We start from the raw sequence: 17,006 nt of genomic DNA on the forward strand, positions 1-17,006 counted from the left end.
TTTTTGTAAGACAATAAATTTATTCACTCTAGAGGTGCCCGCCTGCTCGGTTTTCCTCCAGGGCCCGGCTGCCGCCCCTCCGGGGCGAGGGCGCTGAATAAACTCGAATGCTCATGTGAACCGGACGCCACCTTCTCCTCTTCTGTTCCCGGGAGCGGGGCCGGGCCCGGTCCGCCTCGGCGTCCCCGCGGGGACCGGGAGGGGATGGGGGGGCTCCGTCGCACGGAGGAGCCCGTACACTGGCCACACTCCCACCCTCGCACACCCCCGGTGTCCCGGACCAGGCCCCGTCGCCCCACACGCTGACCCCCCCGTCTCCCGGGTCAGCCTGTCCCGCAATTAGGGCCGGAGACCTTTCCCGCTAGCCAGGTCTCCTCCGATCCCTGCCGGGAGCCAGACTCCCCCAGGGAAAGGAGGAAATTCACCTAACGGCGGCGACGCTATCCGTTAAGCGACCCAACGGCGAAGCTACCTGTTAAGCGCTTCCTGCGTTCGAGCACTGGGGCGGATCCAAGGTAATCGAGTTGGGCGCAGTCCGTCCCCCAGGGCGCTTTCCGTCTTCATCCCCGTTTGATGAGAAGTGGCGGGCCCAAGGTCGCACGGCAGTCGACGGTTCTCCCCTCGCTCGCGGCCCCTGACTCCCAAGCGCTTAGCACTAGGCCACGCGGCGGGAGATGGCAACGGTCGCGGTGCTTTTGATGGGGAGGACGTGGGCGACGGGAGAACCGGGCCCGGGGAGTCGGTTGGCGTGAGTCTGAGAGTGTGAGCTGGGGTGAACTGGGAGGAGGGAGCGAATGAGGCGATGGGAAAGAGGCTCTGTTGGATGCGGAAGCGGATGGGCGACGGTCGGAGGTGTCGGAGTGGGGCGACGTGCCCGGGAGGGCGTCTTGGGAAGGCGGTCCAGAGAGACCGGACGCCGTGGGGGTCAGCGAAGGAGGCTGTCGCGGTCGGTGGCCGGGCCTCCAGCTGTGAGCCCGTTGTTGCGTAGGGACTGTCTCTATATGTTGCCAAATTGGACTTCCCAAGCGCTTAGTCCAGTGCTCTGCACACAGTAAGCGCTCAATAAATACGACTGAATGAATGACTGAAAGTGTTCCGGGGCATTCTGGCACGGGGGCTGACCCCTCCCCGACGTCCGTCCGTCGGTCGGTCCACTTCCCCCCCCTTCCCTCGCCGCCAGTACGCACCGGGGCCCGTCCACATGAAAAGATTTTATTTGTCATCTACATGACGGTCCGCGGTGGCCGGGGCGCGCCGGACCGAACTGAATAAATAAAGCGGGGCGGCCGGGCCGGGCCAGTCCCAGGCGGGAAGCCGGCCCCTGGAGCGGTCATCCCCCCCACTCCCCGCGCCAGGGCCGGGCACGGCAGGCGGGCGGGTGGGCAGGGTGCGGGGGTTGCCAGCCGGAGAGTGGGGGCTGAGGCACATAGACACACAAACACACATCACGGCTGAATCCCCCCCACCGTCGCCACCCGTCGCCGCGGGCCCCGCCACGTGCCTCCAGGCGGGACTCGGCGTGGCGGTGCCCGGGGGCGGGCGGGCGGCCCCGGAATCGGTGCATGGCCGGTTTCCGGCCCCGCCGAGGGCCGGGGGTGGTCCGGGGGTGAGAGGAGCCGCCTCCGCGGGAACTGGGGTCCGGGGAGGCGGTGGTGCGGAGGGGGTGCGGGCAGCGGGGGGCCCGACCGGGCCCGGGCGAGGGCGAGGCGGTGCTCACACGCTCAGAGGCAGCAGGCCCGGGGCTGAGGCGGGGCGGGAGGAGCCGAGGGCGGACGGGGGGCTCTGGTCAAAGCCGTTTACTGTCCTGCTGGGGGGACACAGGGGGAGGGCGAGAGGCTCAAGCCCCCGCAGGCCGGGCCCACCGCCCGGACCCCAGCCAGGCCCGCCAAGCTGCCCGCGAAGCCCCGGGTTAATGGTGCCCAGGCAGCACCCTCAGCGCCGCCCCCGGGGCCCGGCCCGACCCTCGCCCCCTCTCTGCTCCCCGGGGTCTCGGAGAAGGAACCGGCCCCCGACGGGATCCCCTCGGTGCCAGGCCGGACCCTGGGCGGCTCGGGGGCCGGACGCCACATCCTCCGAGGTAAGAGGGCACCACATCCTCCACCGCCCCCCACCCCTGGACCGGAAGGGGAATGACCCCCCACCGCTGGTATACCCCGGGTGAGGGACCCTCTCTCCACCCTCCCACTCGCTAAAGAAATTATTCAACGGCAGCGGGGGTCTCGCACACTCAACTTAGCGTGTGGGGCGGGGGGGGGGGGTCCCTCCCCATCTCACTCACCCCCACTCTCCGGCCTGGAACACGATCCCATCGGGGTCCGTCTATTGTTACACTATTCTCATTCTCTTCCGAGCGCTTAGTACAGTGCTCTGCACGCCGTGAGCGCCAACTGAAGACCCAAGATAGCGCCCTGCCCCCACTCCCTGGTGGTCCACCCCCCGCGCCCCCAAAGTCGGCTCGGTCAGTTTCCCCGGCCGGCCGGCCGGCCGCGGCTAGCAGACGCCCCGGTTCCCCGCCGGTCACCTAAGCCGGTCTAATTCCTCCTCCTCAGTGGCCCTCCAACTCTACCGCTTCACTCCAGGTAAGAGAAGAAGGTCCCCAGTAGCGCCCGGGACCCCGTCCGGATCCCCGAGCGCGGGCGGGAAGGGCTTGGCAGCCCACTGGGCCTCTGTAGTGGGGCCGTTTGTAACGACGGGTCACGCGCTCTTTCCGGAAGCTCCCCCACGGGAAAGATTGGGGCCTGGGGCCCCCTCGGCCACCCGCCTCCGGCCCTGGAAACGCTCCCGTGCCCAGGAAACTGATTGGCATCCGGGCTCGGCAGAGCGGGGACGCGCCATAGACAGCCCGGGTGGAAGGGTGGGCCGGGACTTTGGGAAGCCAGGGGTCCCCCGCTCGGGGTCGGAGGGCCAGGCCCGGCCCGCCCCGGGGTGCAGGGACAGAGGGAACGCTGGCACCGTGCCCCAGAGGAAGCAGGAGGGGCAAGGGGAAGACTCGGGAGAGGAAGCCGATGTTTCCTCAGAACCAAATATTCGGATTCAGACCGTTCAGATACCCAGGTGGGCAGAGGGGCTTACCCCCGCCGAGGGCAGGCCCGGGACGGCACCCGTTAGCCCCACCACGCTCCTTCCTGACAGGGCCCTTCCCAACCCACCGACCGGCACTGCCAAGCGGGCACCGTGACGGGGACCGGCAAGGCGACCTCGGAACGAGGGACCCCGGTGAGCCCCCTCTGCCAACGCCCCGCGCTCCCCGGTGCCCGGCCGGCGGCGAGCCCCATCGCGGGCAGAGCGGGGGGCCGGAGGCCCCGAGGGTGTTAGTGGAAGGAGCCCGGGGCCGCCCCATGCAGTCAGTTGAGCCGTTAGTCTGCCCCGACCCTGGCGAACAAATCTAGTTACCCAGGAACAACGTAGGGAATATGACTTTTTCTTGCCTGATGAGAAAAGAGGAAACAACGGGCGTGAACGGCGGCGCTCCCCCAATCTGACCCTTGACCTTGCACTCCCTCGCCCCGTCGGGTCTGGGGAGAGCCCCTGGATGCGCTGAGGCAGCCAGCAGAAGCCCCCCGGTAGGATGGGAATCGAGCCGGCCGACCTGGGACCCCTCCTCGATCCCGGAGGCGACGGGGAATAATCTTCCCCGCCGCCGCCCCCCTTAACGGGGCCGCCCTCGGAGCTAGGGGAGGACTGACCCCCGGTGCGGTCGAGGGGCGGTCCCCCGCGGCTGCCCGTGATCCCCACCCCGCCCCTTACCCTTTGTCGAAGAAGGTGGCGTGCCCGGCGTGGCAGAACTTGCCGCCGGCCCCGCCGACGCCCGTGGCCACGTAGGCCTTGCGGGAGGCCTGGTCCTTGGCGAAGTTCCTGCAGGCGGCCAGCTTGGACTCCAGGGCCTGTGGGACGGGCGGGGGGGCTCGCTCGGTGGTCGGCCGGTGGGGAGACGGGGGGCGGTTGCGGAAAGCGGCGGGGGGCGAGGACGGGTAAGGGTCGGTCCCCCTGGCACGGAGGGGCGGGCCCGGGCTTACCCCGACCTTGCGTAGGAGATCCCCCACGATGTTGAGGGCGGAGATCCGGGCGGACGGGGTGAGCGGGCTGGTCCCGAATCCGTTGGGGATGGCTGCGGCGGAGACAGGGACCGCGCGCTCTCACCCCCGCTCCGCTCGGCCCCCCCACGCCGGCCCGCGGCCCCCCGCCCCCCGGGCGCGGCGGGCCCACCTTTCGGGGACGGGAAGCTGGTCTCGGGCCCTCGGCCCACGGGCGTGGCCGGCAGGGAGAGGGAGGCCTGGACGGCCGAGTCCATCTTCTCGCAGTCCAGGGTCGGGGAGCTGGGCACCGACTTCCGGGTCACTTCCTGCTGCCGCTCCCGCACGGCCAGCTCTTGGCGCAGGTCTACGGACGGATGGACGGAGGGATCCCGTCGGAAGCCGGGCCCCCTTCCCGGTGGCTTCCCCGCCCTTGGCGATCTCCGAGGCCGACTACGGCGTTTCCCCCCGGCCTCCCCTCCGAGGGCAGAGAGAGCGGATGGGGCCTGGGCCCGCCGACCGCTCGGGACCCTCGCTTGTCACCCCGCGACCAGCAGCCTTCGCGACCGGAGGACGGGGATTGGGTCTCCTAACTCTGGTAACGATGAGGATGGCATTTGGTAAGCGCTTACTCTGTGCAAAGCACTGTTCTAAGCGCTGGGGAGGTGACAAGGTGACCAGGTTGTCCCACGGGGGGTTTACAGTCAATCCCCATTTTACAGATGAGGTGACAGGCACAGAGAAGTGATGTGACTTGCCCAAAGTCACACATTTGTGGCATTTGGGGGAGCCAGGATTTGAACCCATGACCTCTGACTCCAAAGCCCGGGCTCTTTCCACTCAGCCACGCTGCTTCTCTGTAATAATAATGACTGCATTTTAGTCCCCTTTTAGACTGTGAGCCCACTGTTGGGTAGGGACTGCCTCTATATGCTGCCAATTTGTACTTCCCAAGCGCTTAGTACAGTGCTCTGCACATAGTAAGCGCTCAATAAATACGATTGATTGATTGATTGATTGCATTTATTAAGCGCTTACTACTGTTCTGAGCGCTGGGGAGGTTGCAGGGTGATCAGGTTGTCCCACGGGGCGCTCCCAGTCTTCACCCCCATTTTCCAGATGAGGGAACCGAGCCACAGAGAAGTGAAGTGACTGGCCCAAAGTCACACAGCTGACAGTGGGCGGAGCCGGGATTTGAACCCACGACCTCTGACTCCAAAGCCCGGGCTCTTTCCACTGAGCCACGCTCAGTGGGGCTCCGCACCCAGCAGGTGCTCAGGAAATGCTACTGATTGACAGAGGGTAAGCCCCCTGAGGTCAAGTGGTCCAAGTGGTTAGCTGTCACTAACGCTACTCGTTAAGCGCTTACTGTTCTTAGCCCGGTGGTCCACACCCAGGAGGCGCTCAGTAAATATTCAGTTAATCCCAGCGTGGCTCAGGGGAAAGAGCCCGGGCTTGGGAGTCAGAGGTCATGGGTCCTAGTCCCGGCTCCGCCGCTCATCGGCTGCGTGACTTTGGGCAAGTCACTTCGCTTCTCTGTGCCTCAGTTCCCTCATCCGTAAAACGGGGATGAAGGCTGTGAGCCTCCCCCGTGGGACAACCCGATCACCTTGTAACCCCCGCAGCGCTTAGAACAGTGCTTTGCACACAGTAAGTGCTTAATAAATGCCATCATTATTATTATTATTACTAATGGTACTCATTAAGCACGCTTAATAAATGCCATCATTATCATTATTATTATTACTAATAGTACTCGTTAAGCGCACTTAATAAATGCCATCATTATTATTATTATTATTACTAACGGTACTCATTAAGCGTGCTTAATAAATGCCATCATTATCATTCTTATTATTACTAATGGTACTCGTTAAGCGTGCTTAATAAATGCCATCATTATTATTATTACTAACGGTACTCGTTAGGCGCACTTAATAAATGCCATCATTATTATTATTATTACTAACGGTACTCATTAAGTGTGCTTAATAAATGCCATCATTATTATTATTATTATTGTTATTACTAAAGGTACTCATTAAGCACACTTAATAAATGCCATCATTAGTATTATTACTAATGGTACTCGTTAAGTGTGCTTAATAAATGCCATCATTATTATTATTACTATTATTACTAACGGTACTCATTGAGCGCGCTTAATAAATGCTATTATTATTATTATTATTATTATTATTTATTATTATTATTATTACTAAGAGTACTCGTTAAGCATGCTTAATAAATGTCATCATTATTGTTATTATTATTACTAACAGTACTCATTAAGCATGCTTAATAAATGCCATCATTATTATTATTACTAACGGTACTCATTAAGCGTGCTTAATAAATGTCATCATTATTATTATTATTATTACTAACGGTACTCGTTAAGCGCACTTAATAAATGCCATCATTATTATTATTACTAACGCTACTCGTTAAGCGTGCTTAATAAATGCCATCATTATTATTATTATTATAACGGTACTCGTTGAGCGCGCTTAATGAATGCCATCATTATAATTGTTATTATTATTATTACTAACGGTACTCGTTGAGCGCGCATAATAAATGCCATCATTATTATTATCACTAACGCTACTCGTTAAGCATGCTTAATAAATGCCATCATTATTATTATTACTAACGGTACTCATTAAGCGCGCTTAATAAATGTCATCATTATTATTATTATTATTACTAACGGTACTCGTTAAGCGCACTTAATAAATGCCATCATTATTATTATTACTAACGCTACTCGTTAAGCGTGCTTAATAAATGCCATCATTATTATTATTATTATAACGGTACTCGTTGAGCGCGCTTAATGAATGCCATCATTATAATTATTATTATTATTATTACTAACGGTACTCGTTGAGCGCGCATAATAAATGCCATCATTATTATTATTACTAACGCTACTCGTTAAGCGTGCTTAATAAATGCCGCCATTATTATTATTACTAATGCTACTCGTTAAGCGTGCTTAATAAATGCCATCATTATTATTACTATTACTAACGGTACTCGTTGAGCGCGCTTAATAAATGCCATCGTTATTATTATTATTAGACTCACTAGACTGTGAGCCCACCGTTGGGTTGCCAACTTGGACTTCCCAAGCGCTTAGTCCACTGCTCTGCACATAGTAAGCGCTCAATAAGTACGACTGAATGAGTGAATATTATTATTGCTAACGGCGCTTACTGTGTGCCAGGCACTGGTCTTAGCCCGGTGGTCCACACCCAAGAGGCGCTCAGTAAATGAGGATGGCATTTATTAAGCGCTTACTATGTGCAAAGCACTGTTCTAAGCGCTGGATAAATGCTATCGACGGACGGCTTCGATCCCCCTTCTGGACTGTAAGCCCACTGTTGGGTAGGGACTGTCTCTATGTGATGCCAATTTGTACTTCCCAAGCGCTTAGTACAGTGCTCTGCACATAGTAAGCGCTCAATAAGTACGATTGATTGATTGATTGATTGATTGGTGGATAGAGCGTCAGCTCCTTGAGGGCAGGGTCCCCTCCCGGGCCCGGGGCTCTGTGCTGGGCGCTCCGGCCGTACCTCTGGCTTCGTCCTTCAACCTCTGGACGGAGACCAGCAGGGATTCCTTCTCGTCCAGCTCGCTCTCCAAGAAGGCGTTGCGCTCGATGGCCTGGTTCAGCCTCTGCTCGAAATCCTCCAGGGAGACGATGGTGGCCCTGGAAGCACAGTCGGACACCGGCCGGGATCGGGGGGACGGTCGGGCCCACCGCATCCCGGCCTTCCGGGCTCCCGCGGCGCCGTCGGCCTCCCGGCGGGCGGGGATCGGGGCGGGGGTAAGAAGCAGCGTGACTCGGTGGACACGGCCCGGGCTTTGGAGTCGGAGGTCGTGGGTTCAACTCCCGGCTCTGCCATTTAGCTGTGTGACTTCGGACGAGTCACTTCACTTCTCTAGGCCTCCGTTCCCTCATGGGGAAAACGGGGATTAAAACTGGAAGCAGCGGGGCCGGGCTTTGGAGTCGGAAGTCGTGGGTTCAAATCCCAGCTCTGCCACTTGTCGGGTGGGTGACTCTGGGCGAGTCCCTTCACTTCTCTGGGCCTCAGTTCCCTCATGTGCGGCTCTGCCACTTAGCTGTGTTACTTTGGACAAGTCACTTCACTTCTCTGGGCCTCAGTTCCCCCATGTGTAAAATGGGGATTAAGACTGGAAGCAGCGGAGCTCAGTGGAAAGAGCCCGGGCTTTGGAGTCGGAGGTCGTGGGTTCAACTCCCGGCTCTGCCACTTAGCTGTGTGACTTTGGACGAGTCACTTCACTTCTCTGGGCCTCCGTTCCCTCATGGGGAAAACGGGGATTAAGACTGGAAGCAGCGGGGCCGGGCTTTGGAGTCGGAGGTCGTGGGTTCAACTCCCGGCTCTGCCATTTAGCTGTGTGACTTCGGACGAGTCACTTCACTTCTCTAGGCCTCCGTTCCCTCATGGGGAAAACGGGGATTAAGACTGGAAGCAGCGGGGCCGGGCTTTGGAGTCGGAGGTCGTGGGTTCAAATCCCAGCTCTGTCACTTGTCGGCTGGGTGACTCTGGGCGAGTTCCTTCACTTCTCTGGGTCTCAGTTCCCTCACGTGCGGCTCTGCCACTTAGCTGTGTTACTTTGGACGAGTCACTTCACTTCTCTGGGCCTCAGTTCCCTCATGGGTAAAATGGGGATTAGGACTGGAAGCAGCGGGGCTCAGTGGAAAGAGCCCGGGCTTTGGAGTCGGAGGTCATGGGTTCAAATCCCAGCTCTGCCACTTGTCGGGTGGGTGACTCTGGGCGAGTCACTTCACTTCTCTGGGCCTCAGTTCCCTCACGTGCGGCTCTGCCACTTAGCTGTGTGACTCTGGACGAGTCACTTCACTTCTCTGGGCCTCAGTTCCCTCATGGGTAAAATGGGGATTAAGACCGGAGGCAGCGGGGCTCAGCGGAAAGAGCCCGGGCTTTGGAGTCGGAGGTCGTGGGTTCAAATCCCGGCTCTGCCACTTGTCGGCTGGGTGACTCTGGGTGAGTCACTTCACTTCTCTGGGCCTCAGTTCCCTCATGGGTAAAACGGGGATTAAGACCGGAGGCAGCGGGGCTCAGCGGAAAGAGCCCGGGCTTTGGAGTCGGAGGTCGTGGGTTCAAATCCCGGCTCTGCCACTTGTCGGCTGGGTGACTTTGGACGAGTCACTTCACTTCTCTGGGCCTCAGTTCCCTCATGGGTAAAACGGGGATTAAGACTGGAAGCAGCGGGGCTCAGCGGAAAGAGCCCGGGCTTTGGAGTCGGAGGTCGTGGGTTCAAATCCCGGCTCTGCCACCTGTCAGCTGGGTGACTCTGGGCCAGTCACTTCACTTCTTTGGGCCTCAGTTCCCTCATGGGTAAAACAGGGATTAAGACCGGAAGCAGCGGGGCTCAGCGGAAAGAGCCCGGGCTTTGGAGTCGGAGGTCGTGGGTTCAAATCCCGGCTCTGCCACCTGTCAGCTGGGTGACTCTGGGCCAGTCACTTCACTTCTCCGGGCCTCAGTTCCCTCATCTGGAAAATGGGGATTACGACTGGGAGCCCCACGTGGGACAACTTGATCGCCTCGTATCCCCCCCTCAGTGCTTAGAACAGTGCTTTGCACATAGTAAGCGCTTAACAAATACCATCGTTATTATTATTATTATTATTACTGTGCTCTCCCAAGCGCTCGGCACACGGCCGCGCTCGCCGACTACTGCCGATCGTGTCGTCGAGGGCCCCGGACCGACTCTCCCAACGACTGAAGCCGGCCCCGCTCTTTGGGTTCGTCGGGTTTTCGGGGTGGAGGTTTTGTTTCGTCGCGGGCTCCGGGGAAGGCGCCTGGTCTTTTCCAACCCTAAAATCGCCCTGGTTGGTGACTTACAGTTCGGCTCCGCGGTCTCTCTGGGGCTCTTCCAACTCAGGGAGACAATACTACAGGTCTACTACAGGCACGCGGCGGGGCCTAGTGGAAAGAGCACGGGACTGGGGGTCAGGCCACCGCCGCCTGCCCGCCGTGGGCAGCTCCCTCTACCTCTCTGGGCCTCGGTTTCCTCCTCGGGAAAACGGGGAGAAGAGACCCGGCCGCCCTCCCTCTCCGAGGGCGGCTCCGGCTCGGCTCCCGGGAAACGGTGCCGGTCCCGCCGGGCTTCTTGGCTTGGTGGCTACCGGCGCGGACGGCGGGGCGGTCCTCTTTCTCTCCCCGCTCCGGCGGCCGCGGGGCCGGGGAAGGGGCCCCGGGGGCCCGGGGCGGGCGGAGGGACCCACCTCTTGGCTCGCTCCAGGTCGTCATTGGCCTGCTCCAGCTCCCTGACGTACTTGTGCAGCTGGTCCCGGATGGCTCTGGTCTGGCTCAGGTCCCCTTCCAGCACCGACACCTGCTTGTAGCTCTGGGCGTACTGATGGTCCAGCTTCTCCTGCGGGCGGGAGGGGGCTTCAGGGGAGACCCCCGGACCCCCCCCCCCCCCGCCCTCCGGTCTGTGGCGGGAGGAGGGCGGATCGGGACGCAGGCCCCGTTCTTCCTCCGCCGCGCTTCGGCAGGGCCGTTACCTTCAGGGTCTCCACTTCATATTTGAGCCTCTGGTTGTCGGCCTGCAGGTCGCGGTTCCGCTGCTCGGCCTGCACCAGCTGGGCCTCCAGCTCGGCCTCCAGCTCCCGGCTCCCTTCCTGGAATTCCAGCAGCTCGTCCCGGGCTTCCTGGAAGCTGCGTGGGAGACGACGGGGGTTGGGGGGGTGTCTCCCGGAGCGGCCCCCTGGACGGTCCCGCCCGCCGGAGGGGAAGGGGCCCCAGATCGACGGACCCTGGGGGGTAGAGTTCGGCCCCGGCTCCGCCAACCTGTCTGCCGTGTGACCTTGGGCCGGTCACTTCTCTAGGCCTCAGTTACCTCATCGGGATTGAAACTCTGAGCTCCACGTGGGACGGGGACTGTGTCCAACTGACTTGGCTGTGTTCACCCCGGCGCTTAGTACAGTGCCTGGCCCATAGCAAGTGCTTAACGGAGACCACTATGAGCATTATTTTTACTACTATTATTATATATCATATATATATTATTATTGAGAGCTCCAGGAGGCCTTCGCAGACTGAGCCCCTTTCTTCTCCCCCTCTTCCCCCTCCTTACCTCCTTCCCCTCCCCACAGCACCTGTATATGTTTGTACATATTTATTACTCTATTATTTTATTTGTACATATTTATTCTATTTATTTCATTTTGTTAACATGTTTTGTTTTGTTGCCTGTCTCCCCCTCCTAGACTGTGAGCCCGCTGTTGGGTAGGGACCGTCTCTAGATGTCACCGACTTGTACTTCCCAAGCGCTTAGTACAGTGCTCTGCACACAGCAAGCGCTCAATTAATAGGATTGATTGAATGAATAAATGATTATTAGAATTGTTATCCAGGCCTGAAGCAGAGGAAGGTCAAACGTACCCCACCCTGGAGCGTGGCCCCCGGACGCTGGGATGCCCGAGGACGGTCGGGTTAAAATTTCTCTCCCGGGGCACAGCTTCTTCGGGTTTTTTTTTTAACATTTTTATTTTGTAGGGTATTTAAGTGCTCTGTAGGTGCAAGGCACTGTACTAAGCACTGGGGTCGGTATAACAGTGCTTTGCACATAGTAAGCACTCAATAAATGCCATTATTATTACATTATTACAAGCTAATCAGATTATCCGCTTCGGTCCGGCCCGCCTCTGAAGCCCTCCTGAGATCTTTTAGACCGTGAGCCCACTGTTGGGTAGGGACTGTCTCTATATGTTGCCAACTTGGACTTCCCAAGCGCTTAGTACAGTGCTCTGCACACAGTAAGCGCTCAATAAATACGACTGATGATGATGGACACTGTCCCTGTCCCACATAGGGCTCACAATCTGAATTCCCGTCTGTCTCCCCCTTCTAGACTGTGAGTCTCTGTATGTTGCCGACTTGGATTTCCCGAGCGCTTAGTGCAGTGCTCTGCACACAGTAAGCGCTCAATAAATGCGACTGAACGAATGAGGTAACTGAGGCACAGGGAAGTCAAGCGACTTGGCCGAGGTCACACAGAAACAAGTAATGGAGCCGGGATGAGAACCTAGGTGCTCTGATGCGCAGGCCTGGGCTCTAATCAATCAATCGTATTTATTGAGCGCTTACTGTGTGCAGAGCACTGTACTAAGCGCTTGGGAAGTACAAGTTGGCAACATATAGAGACGGTCCCGACCCAACAGTGGGCTAGGCCGGGCTGTTTCTCACCCCACAGAACCCATCCTAGGGAGGCCCCAGTCCCTCCAGAGGAGGGGGAGCGGAGGGGGCGTCCTCCGGATAATTTGGGATGTGGGAGTGTAGGAAGCGGTTGGAGAGCTGGAACTGGATCCGGGCGGCCAATCCCGGGAAACGTCTCAGGCTAAAGCCGTCCGGGACTCTCCGCTCGGCGGGTTCACTCCGGTTCCGCGGCGCCTGTTAGTCTGCCCCGTTAGAGTGGGCAGGGAACACGTGTCGTGCGCCCAAGCGCTTAGTACAGTGCGCTGCGGCCTGGCGGTTGTTCGGTAGGTACCGTCGCTCCGTCCCTTGGCTCTGTCGCTTCTTCGGGAAGAAGCCCACGCTTTAAAGCCCCGGATGCGCCGGGCGGCTCCCACATGGAATACTTTCTGGGGGCAGGGTGCTGTACTGGACGCTTTCGAAGGGTCCAAATGGAGAGAAAAGGTGTGAAGCGTGCCCTTACTGGATTGTACGGTCTGAAGGGGGAGACGGGCGGGCAGGGCCTGTGTCTAGCAATTCTTGTGGTAGTGTACGCCTCCCCGGTGCTTAGTACAGTGCTCTGCACACAGTAGGTGCTCAAGAAACAGTACTGATTCACTGAGCCCCTTCCTTCCATCCCCCCCCGCCTTACCTCCTTCCCCTCCCCACAGCACCTGTATATATGGATATATGTTTCGTATGTATTTATTACTCTATTTTATTTGTACATATTTATTCTATTTATTTTATTTTGTTAATATGTTTTGTTCTGTCTCCCCCTTCTAGACTGTGAGCCCACTGTTGGGTAGGGACCGCCTCTCTATGTTGCCAACTTGGACTTTCCAAGCGCTTAGTCCAGTGCTCTGCACCCAGTAAGCGCTCAGTAAATACGACTGAATGAATGAATGAATGAATGAATGAACTGAGGCAAGATTATTCCAAGGAAAGAGGAAAAACAGAGCTACGGTGGGAGAATGGATTGAGAGCGGCAACTGAATAAAATGCTCACCTAGAATGGGGAACCTGTACTTCCCAAGCGCTTAGTACAGTGCTCTGCACACAGTAAGCGCTCAATAAATACAATTGATTGATTGACGAATGCTGAAGCAGCCGTCAGGAAGGGATGATCGATTAATCGATTGTATTTGAGCGCTTACTGATCTGGGAAGAGGCCTCCTGGAGGAGGCGGGGTTGCAGGGGGGCTTGGAAGACGGGGTAAACTGTGGCCTGGGGGGTTTTCGCAGCGTGGCTCAGTGGAAAGAGCCCGGGCTTTGGAGTCAGAGGTCACGGGTTCAAATCCCGGCTCCGCCAACTGTCAGCTGGGTGACTTTGGGCGAGCCACTTCACTTCTCTGCGCCTCCGTTCCCTCATCTGTAAAATGGGGGTTAAGACTGTGAGCCCCCCGTGGGACAACCTGATCACCTTGTAACCTCCCCAGCGCTCGGAACTGTGCTTTGTACATAGTAAGCGCTTAATAAATGCCATTATTATTATTATTAGCAGCCCCGTGTGGGACAGGGATTGGGTCTAACCTAATTAACTTGTACCTAAGCGTGGCTGACAAAGACTGAGTGCTTAACAAAGATCGTAAAAAAAAAAGAACAAAGAGTGGAAGTGGATGAGTAAGAGGGAGAGAGAACTTGTTCCGGAGTTTAATAAATGCCATTATTATTATTATTATTACTATTATCTTCAGGGCAAGCGGGTTCTGGCCAGGGGGAAGGACAGGAGTGAGAGGGATGGGTGTGTTGGCGATGAGGCGCGGTGAGAAGATTCATTTGAGGAGAAGCAGCGTGGCCCTAATGGAAAGATCTCGGGCCTAGGAGTCAAAGGACTTGGATTCGAAACCCAGCCCTGCCGGTTGCTTTCTGTGTGACCTTGGACAAGTCACTTTCTGGGCCTCACTGTCCTCTGTAAAATAGGGATAAAATACCATAGAGAAGCAGCGTGGCTCACTGGAAAGAGCCCGGGCTTTGGAGTCAGAGGTCACGGGTTCAAATCCCAGCTCCGCCAATTGTCAGCTGGGTGACTTTGGGCGAGTCACGTCACTTCTCTGTGCCTCAGTTCCCTCATCTGTAAAATGGGGGTTAATCACTCAATCATATTTATTGAGTGCTTACTGTGTGCAGAACACTGTACTAAGCAGGACTGTGAGGCCCCCGTGGGACAATCTGATCACCTTGTAACCTCCCCAGCGCTTGGAACAGTGCTTTGCACATAGTAAGCGCTTAATAAATCCCATTATTATTATTATTAGCCCCGTGTGGGACAAGGATTGGGTCTAACCTAATTAACTTGTACCTAAGTGTGTCTGACAAAGACTGAGCGCTTAACAAAGATCGTAAAAAAAAAGAACAAAGAGTGGAAGTGGATGAGTAAGAGGGAGAGAGAACTTGTTCTGGAGTTTAATAAATGCCATTATTATTATTATTATTATTATTATTATTATTATTATTATTTTCAGGCCAATCGGGTTCCGGCCAGGGGGAAGGACAGGAGTGAGAGGGATGGGTGTGTTGGCGATGAGGCGCAGTGAGAAGATTCATTTGGGGAGAAGCAGCGCGGCCCTAATGGAAAGATCTCGGGCCTAGGAGTCAGAGGACTTGGATTCGAAACCCAGCCCTGCCGGTTGCTTTCTGTGTGACCTTGGATAAGTCATTTTCTGGGCCTCAGTTTCCTCTGTAAAATAGGGATAAAATACCATAGAGCAACCCTGGAGGTTTCTGAGGCGGCAGGAGGCAAGAGGAGCTGTGTTCTAATCCCATCTCGGTCACCTGACTGCTGTGTGACCTGGGCAAATCGCTACCCCTCTCTGGGCCTCCGTCTCCGCACCCAGAAAACGGGGGCTTCGCTACCTGTTCTCCTTCCTTCTTAGACCTTGAGCTCCGTGTGTGTCAGGGACTGGGTCTGACCTAATTAACTTGTAACGATAATAATAACCTTGGCATTTAAGCGCTTACTATGTGCCCAGCACTGTTCTAAGCGCTGGGGGAGATACAGGGTCATCAGGTTGTCCCACGGGGGGCTCACAGTCTTCATCCCCGTTTTCCAGATGAGGGAACTGAGGCCCAGCGAATAATAATAATAATAATGATGTTGGTATTTGTTAAGCGCTTACTATGTGCAAAGCACTGTTCTAAGCACTGGGGTAGATACAAGGTAATCAGGTTGTCCCCCGTGGGGCTCACAGTCTTCATCCCCATTTTCCAGATGAGGGAACTGAGGCCCAGAGAAGTGAAGTGACTCACCCAAGGTCACCCAGCTGACGAGCGGCGGAGCCCGGATTTGAACCCACGACCTCTGACTCCAAAGCCCGGGCTCTTTCCACTGAGCCACGCAGTGTTCGACACATAGTAAGCGCGTATATACGGTTTAAAGATAAAAGTGAACTGGGATAAAATGGGAAAAGGAAGGAGGTGAGGAAGAGGGAGAGCGAGTGAGCCCACTGTTGGGTAGGGACTGTCCCTATATGTTGCCAACTTGTACTTCCCAAGCGCTTAGTACAGTGCTCTGCACACAGTAAGCGCTCAATAAATACGATTGATTGAGCTGAAGAAATGCCTGACACCCCACAGTCAGGAGTTTCTGCTTGAGGAGGAAGAGGCGAATGAGCAACCGCCGGAGGTTTCTGAGCGGTTCATTCAATCAATCAATCGTATTTATTGAGCGCTTACTGTGTGCAGAGCACTGGACTAAGCGCTTGGGAAGGACAAGCTGGCAACATACAGAGACAGTCCCTACCCAACAGTGGGCTCACAGTCTAAAAGGGGGAGACAGAGAACAAAACCAAACATACTAACAAAATAAAATAAATAGAATAGATATGCACAAATAAAATAGAGTAATAAATATGTACAAACATCTATACATATATACAGGTGCTGTGGGGAGGGGAAGGAGGTAAGATGGGGGGGATGGAGAGAGGGGCGAGGGGGGGAGGAAGGAAGGGGCTCAGTCTGACATATATGACATGAGAAGTAGCATGGCTTAGTGAAGCCATGCACAGCGAAGCAGCGTGGCTCAGTGGAAAGAGCCCGGGCTTTGGAGTCAGAGGTCATGGGTTCAAATCCCTGCTCCGCCAATTGTCAGCTGTGTGACCCTGGGCAAGTCACTTCACTTCTCTGTGCCTCAGTTACCTCATCTGCAAAATGGAGATAAAGACTGTGAGCCCCACGTGGGACAACCTGATCACTTTGTAACCTCTCCAGCGCTTAGAAAAGTGCTTTGCACATAGTAAGCGCTTAATAAATGCCATCATTATTATTATTAGTGGAAAGAGTAGGGGCTTGGGAGCCAGAGGTCATGGGTTCTAATCCCGGCTCCACCACTGATCAGCTGTGTGACCCTGGGCAAGTCACTTCACCTCTCTGTGTCTCAGTTATCTCGTCTGTAAAATGGGGATTAAGTCTGTGAGCCCCACGTGGGACAACCTGATTACCCTGTATCTACCCCACACTTAGAACAGTACTTGGCACAAAGTAAACGCTTAAAAAATACCATCAACATCATCATCATCATCATATGGTTATCTAAACTTGGAGTTGAAAAAATATTTACAAAGGTGATGTTTCGGCTATTCCATTCCCTGACCTATTCTCTTCAAAATTTGGAAATGAGTTCTCATTCAGTCCTATTTATTGAGCGCTTACTGTGTGCAGAGCACTGAGCAGTTGGAGAGAGAAGCCGGAGTCAGGAGCTGTGTTCTAATCCCGGCTGTGTGACTTTGGGCATGTCGCTTCACTTCTCTGGGCCTCAGTCTCCT

General features: G+C 56.0%; 1 protein-coding gene across 4 annotated transcripts in view; it reads right to left on the bottom strand.

Annotated features, from left to right (window-relative positions):
- The window catches only part of NDEL1 (nudE neurodevelopment protein 1 like 1), a 26,659-nt gene continuing 9,653 nt past the window's right edge, over positions 1-17,006 (bottom strand). The window contains exons 3-10 of one of the 4 annotated variants that reach the window (XM_038750525.1): positions 10,576-10,729; positions 10,294-10,442; positions 7,595-7,731; positions 4,207-4,380; positions 4,017-4,108; positions 3,748-3,884; positions 3,394-3,428; positions 1,714-1,804 (exon numbers count right to left, since the gene is read on the bottom strand). In XM_038750525.1, coding sequence (XP_038606453.1) covers positions 1,797-1,804; positions 3,394-3,428; positions 3,748-3,884; positions 4,017-4,108; positions 4,207-4,380; positions 7,595-7,731; positions 10,294-10,442; positions 10,576-10,729 — 886 coding nt within the window. In that variant the 3' untranslated portion in view covers positions 1,714-1,796. Of the gene's footprint in view, positions 1,808-3,393; positions 3,429-3,747; positions 3,885-4,016; positions 4,109-4,206; positions 4,381-7,594; positions 7,732-10,293; positions 10,443-10,575; positions 10,730-17,006 lie in introns of all 4 variants that reach the window. The other 3 variants (XM_038750524.1, XM_038750521.1, XM_038750522.1) reach the window with 3 other exon arrangements.

This window comes from Tachyglossus aculeatus, chromosome 8 (assembly GCF_015852505.1).
Source record: "Tachyglossus aculeatus isolate mTacAcu1 chromosome 8, mTacAcu1.pri, whole genome shotgun sequence".
In the NCBI taxonomy this organism is placed as follows: Eukaryota; Metazoa; Chordata; class Mammalia; order Monotremata; family Tachyglossidae; genus Tachyglossus; species Tachyglossus aculeatus.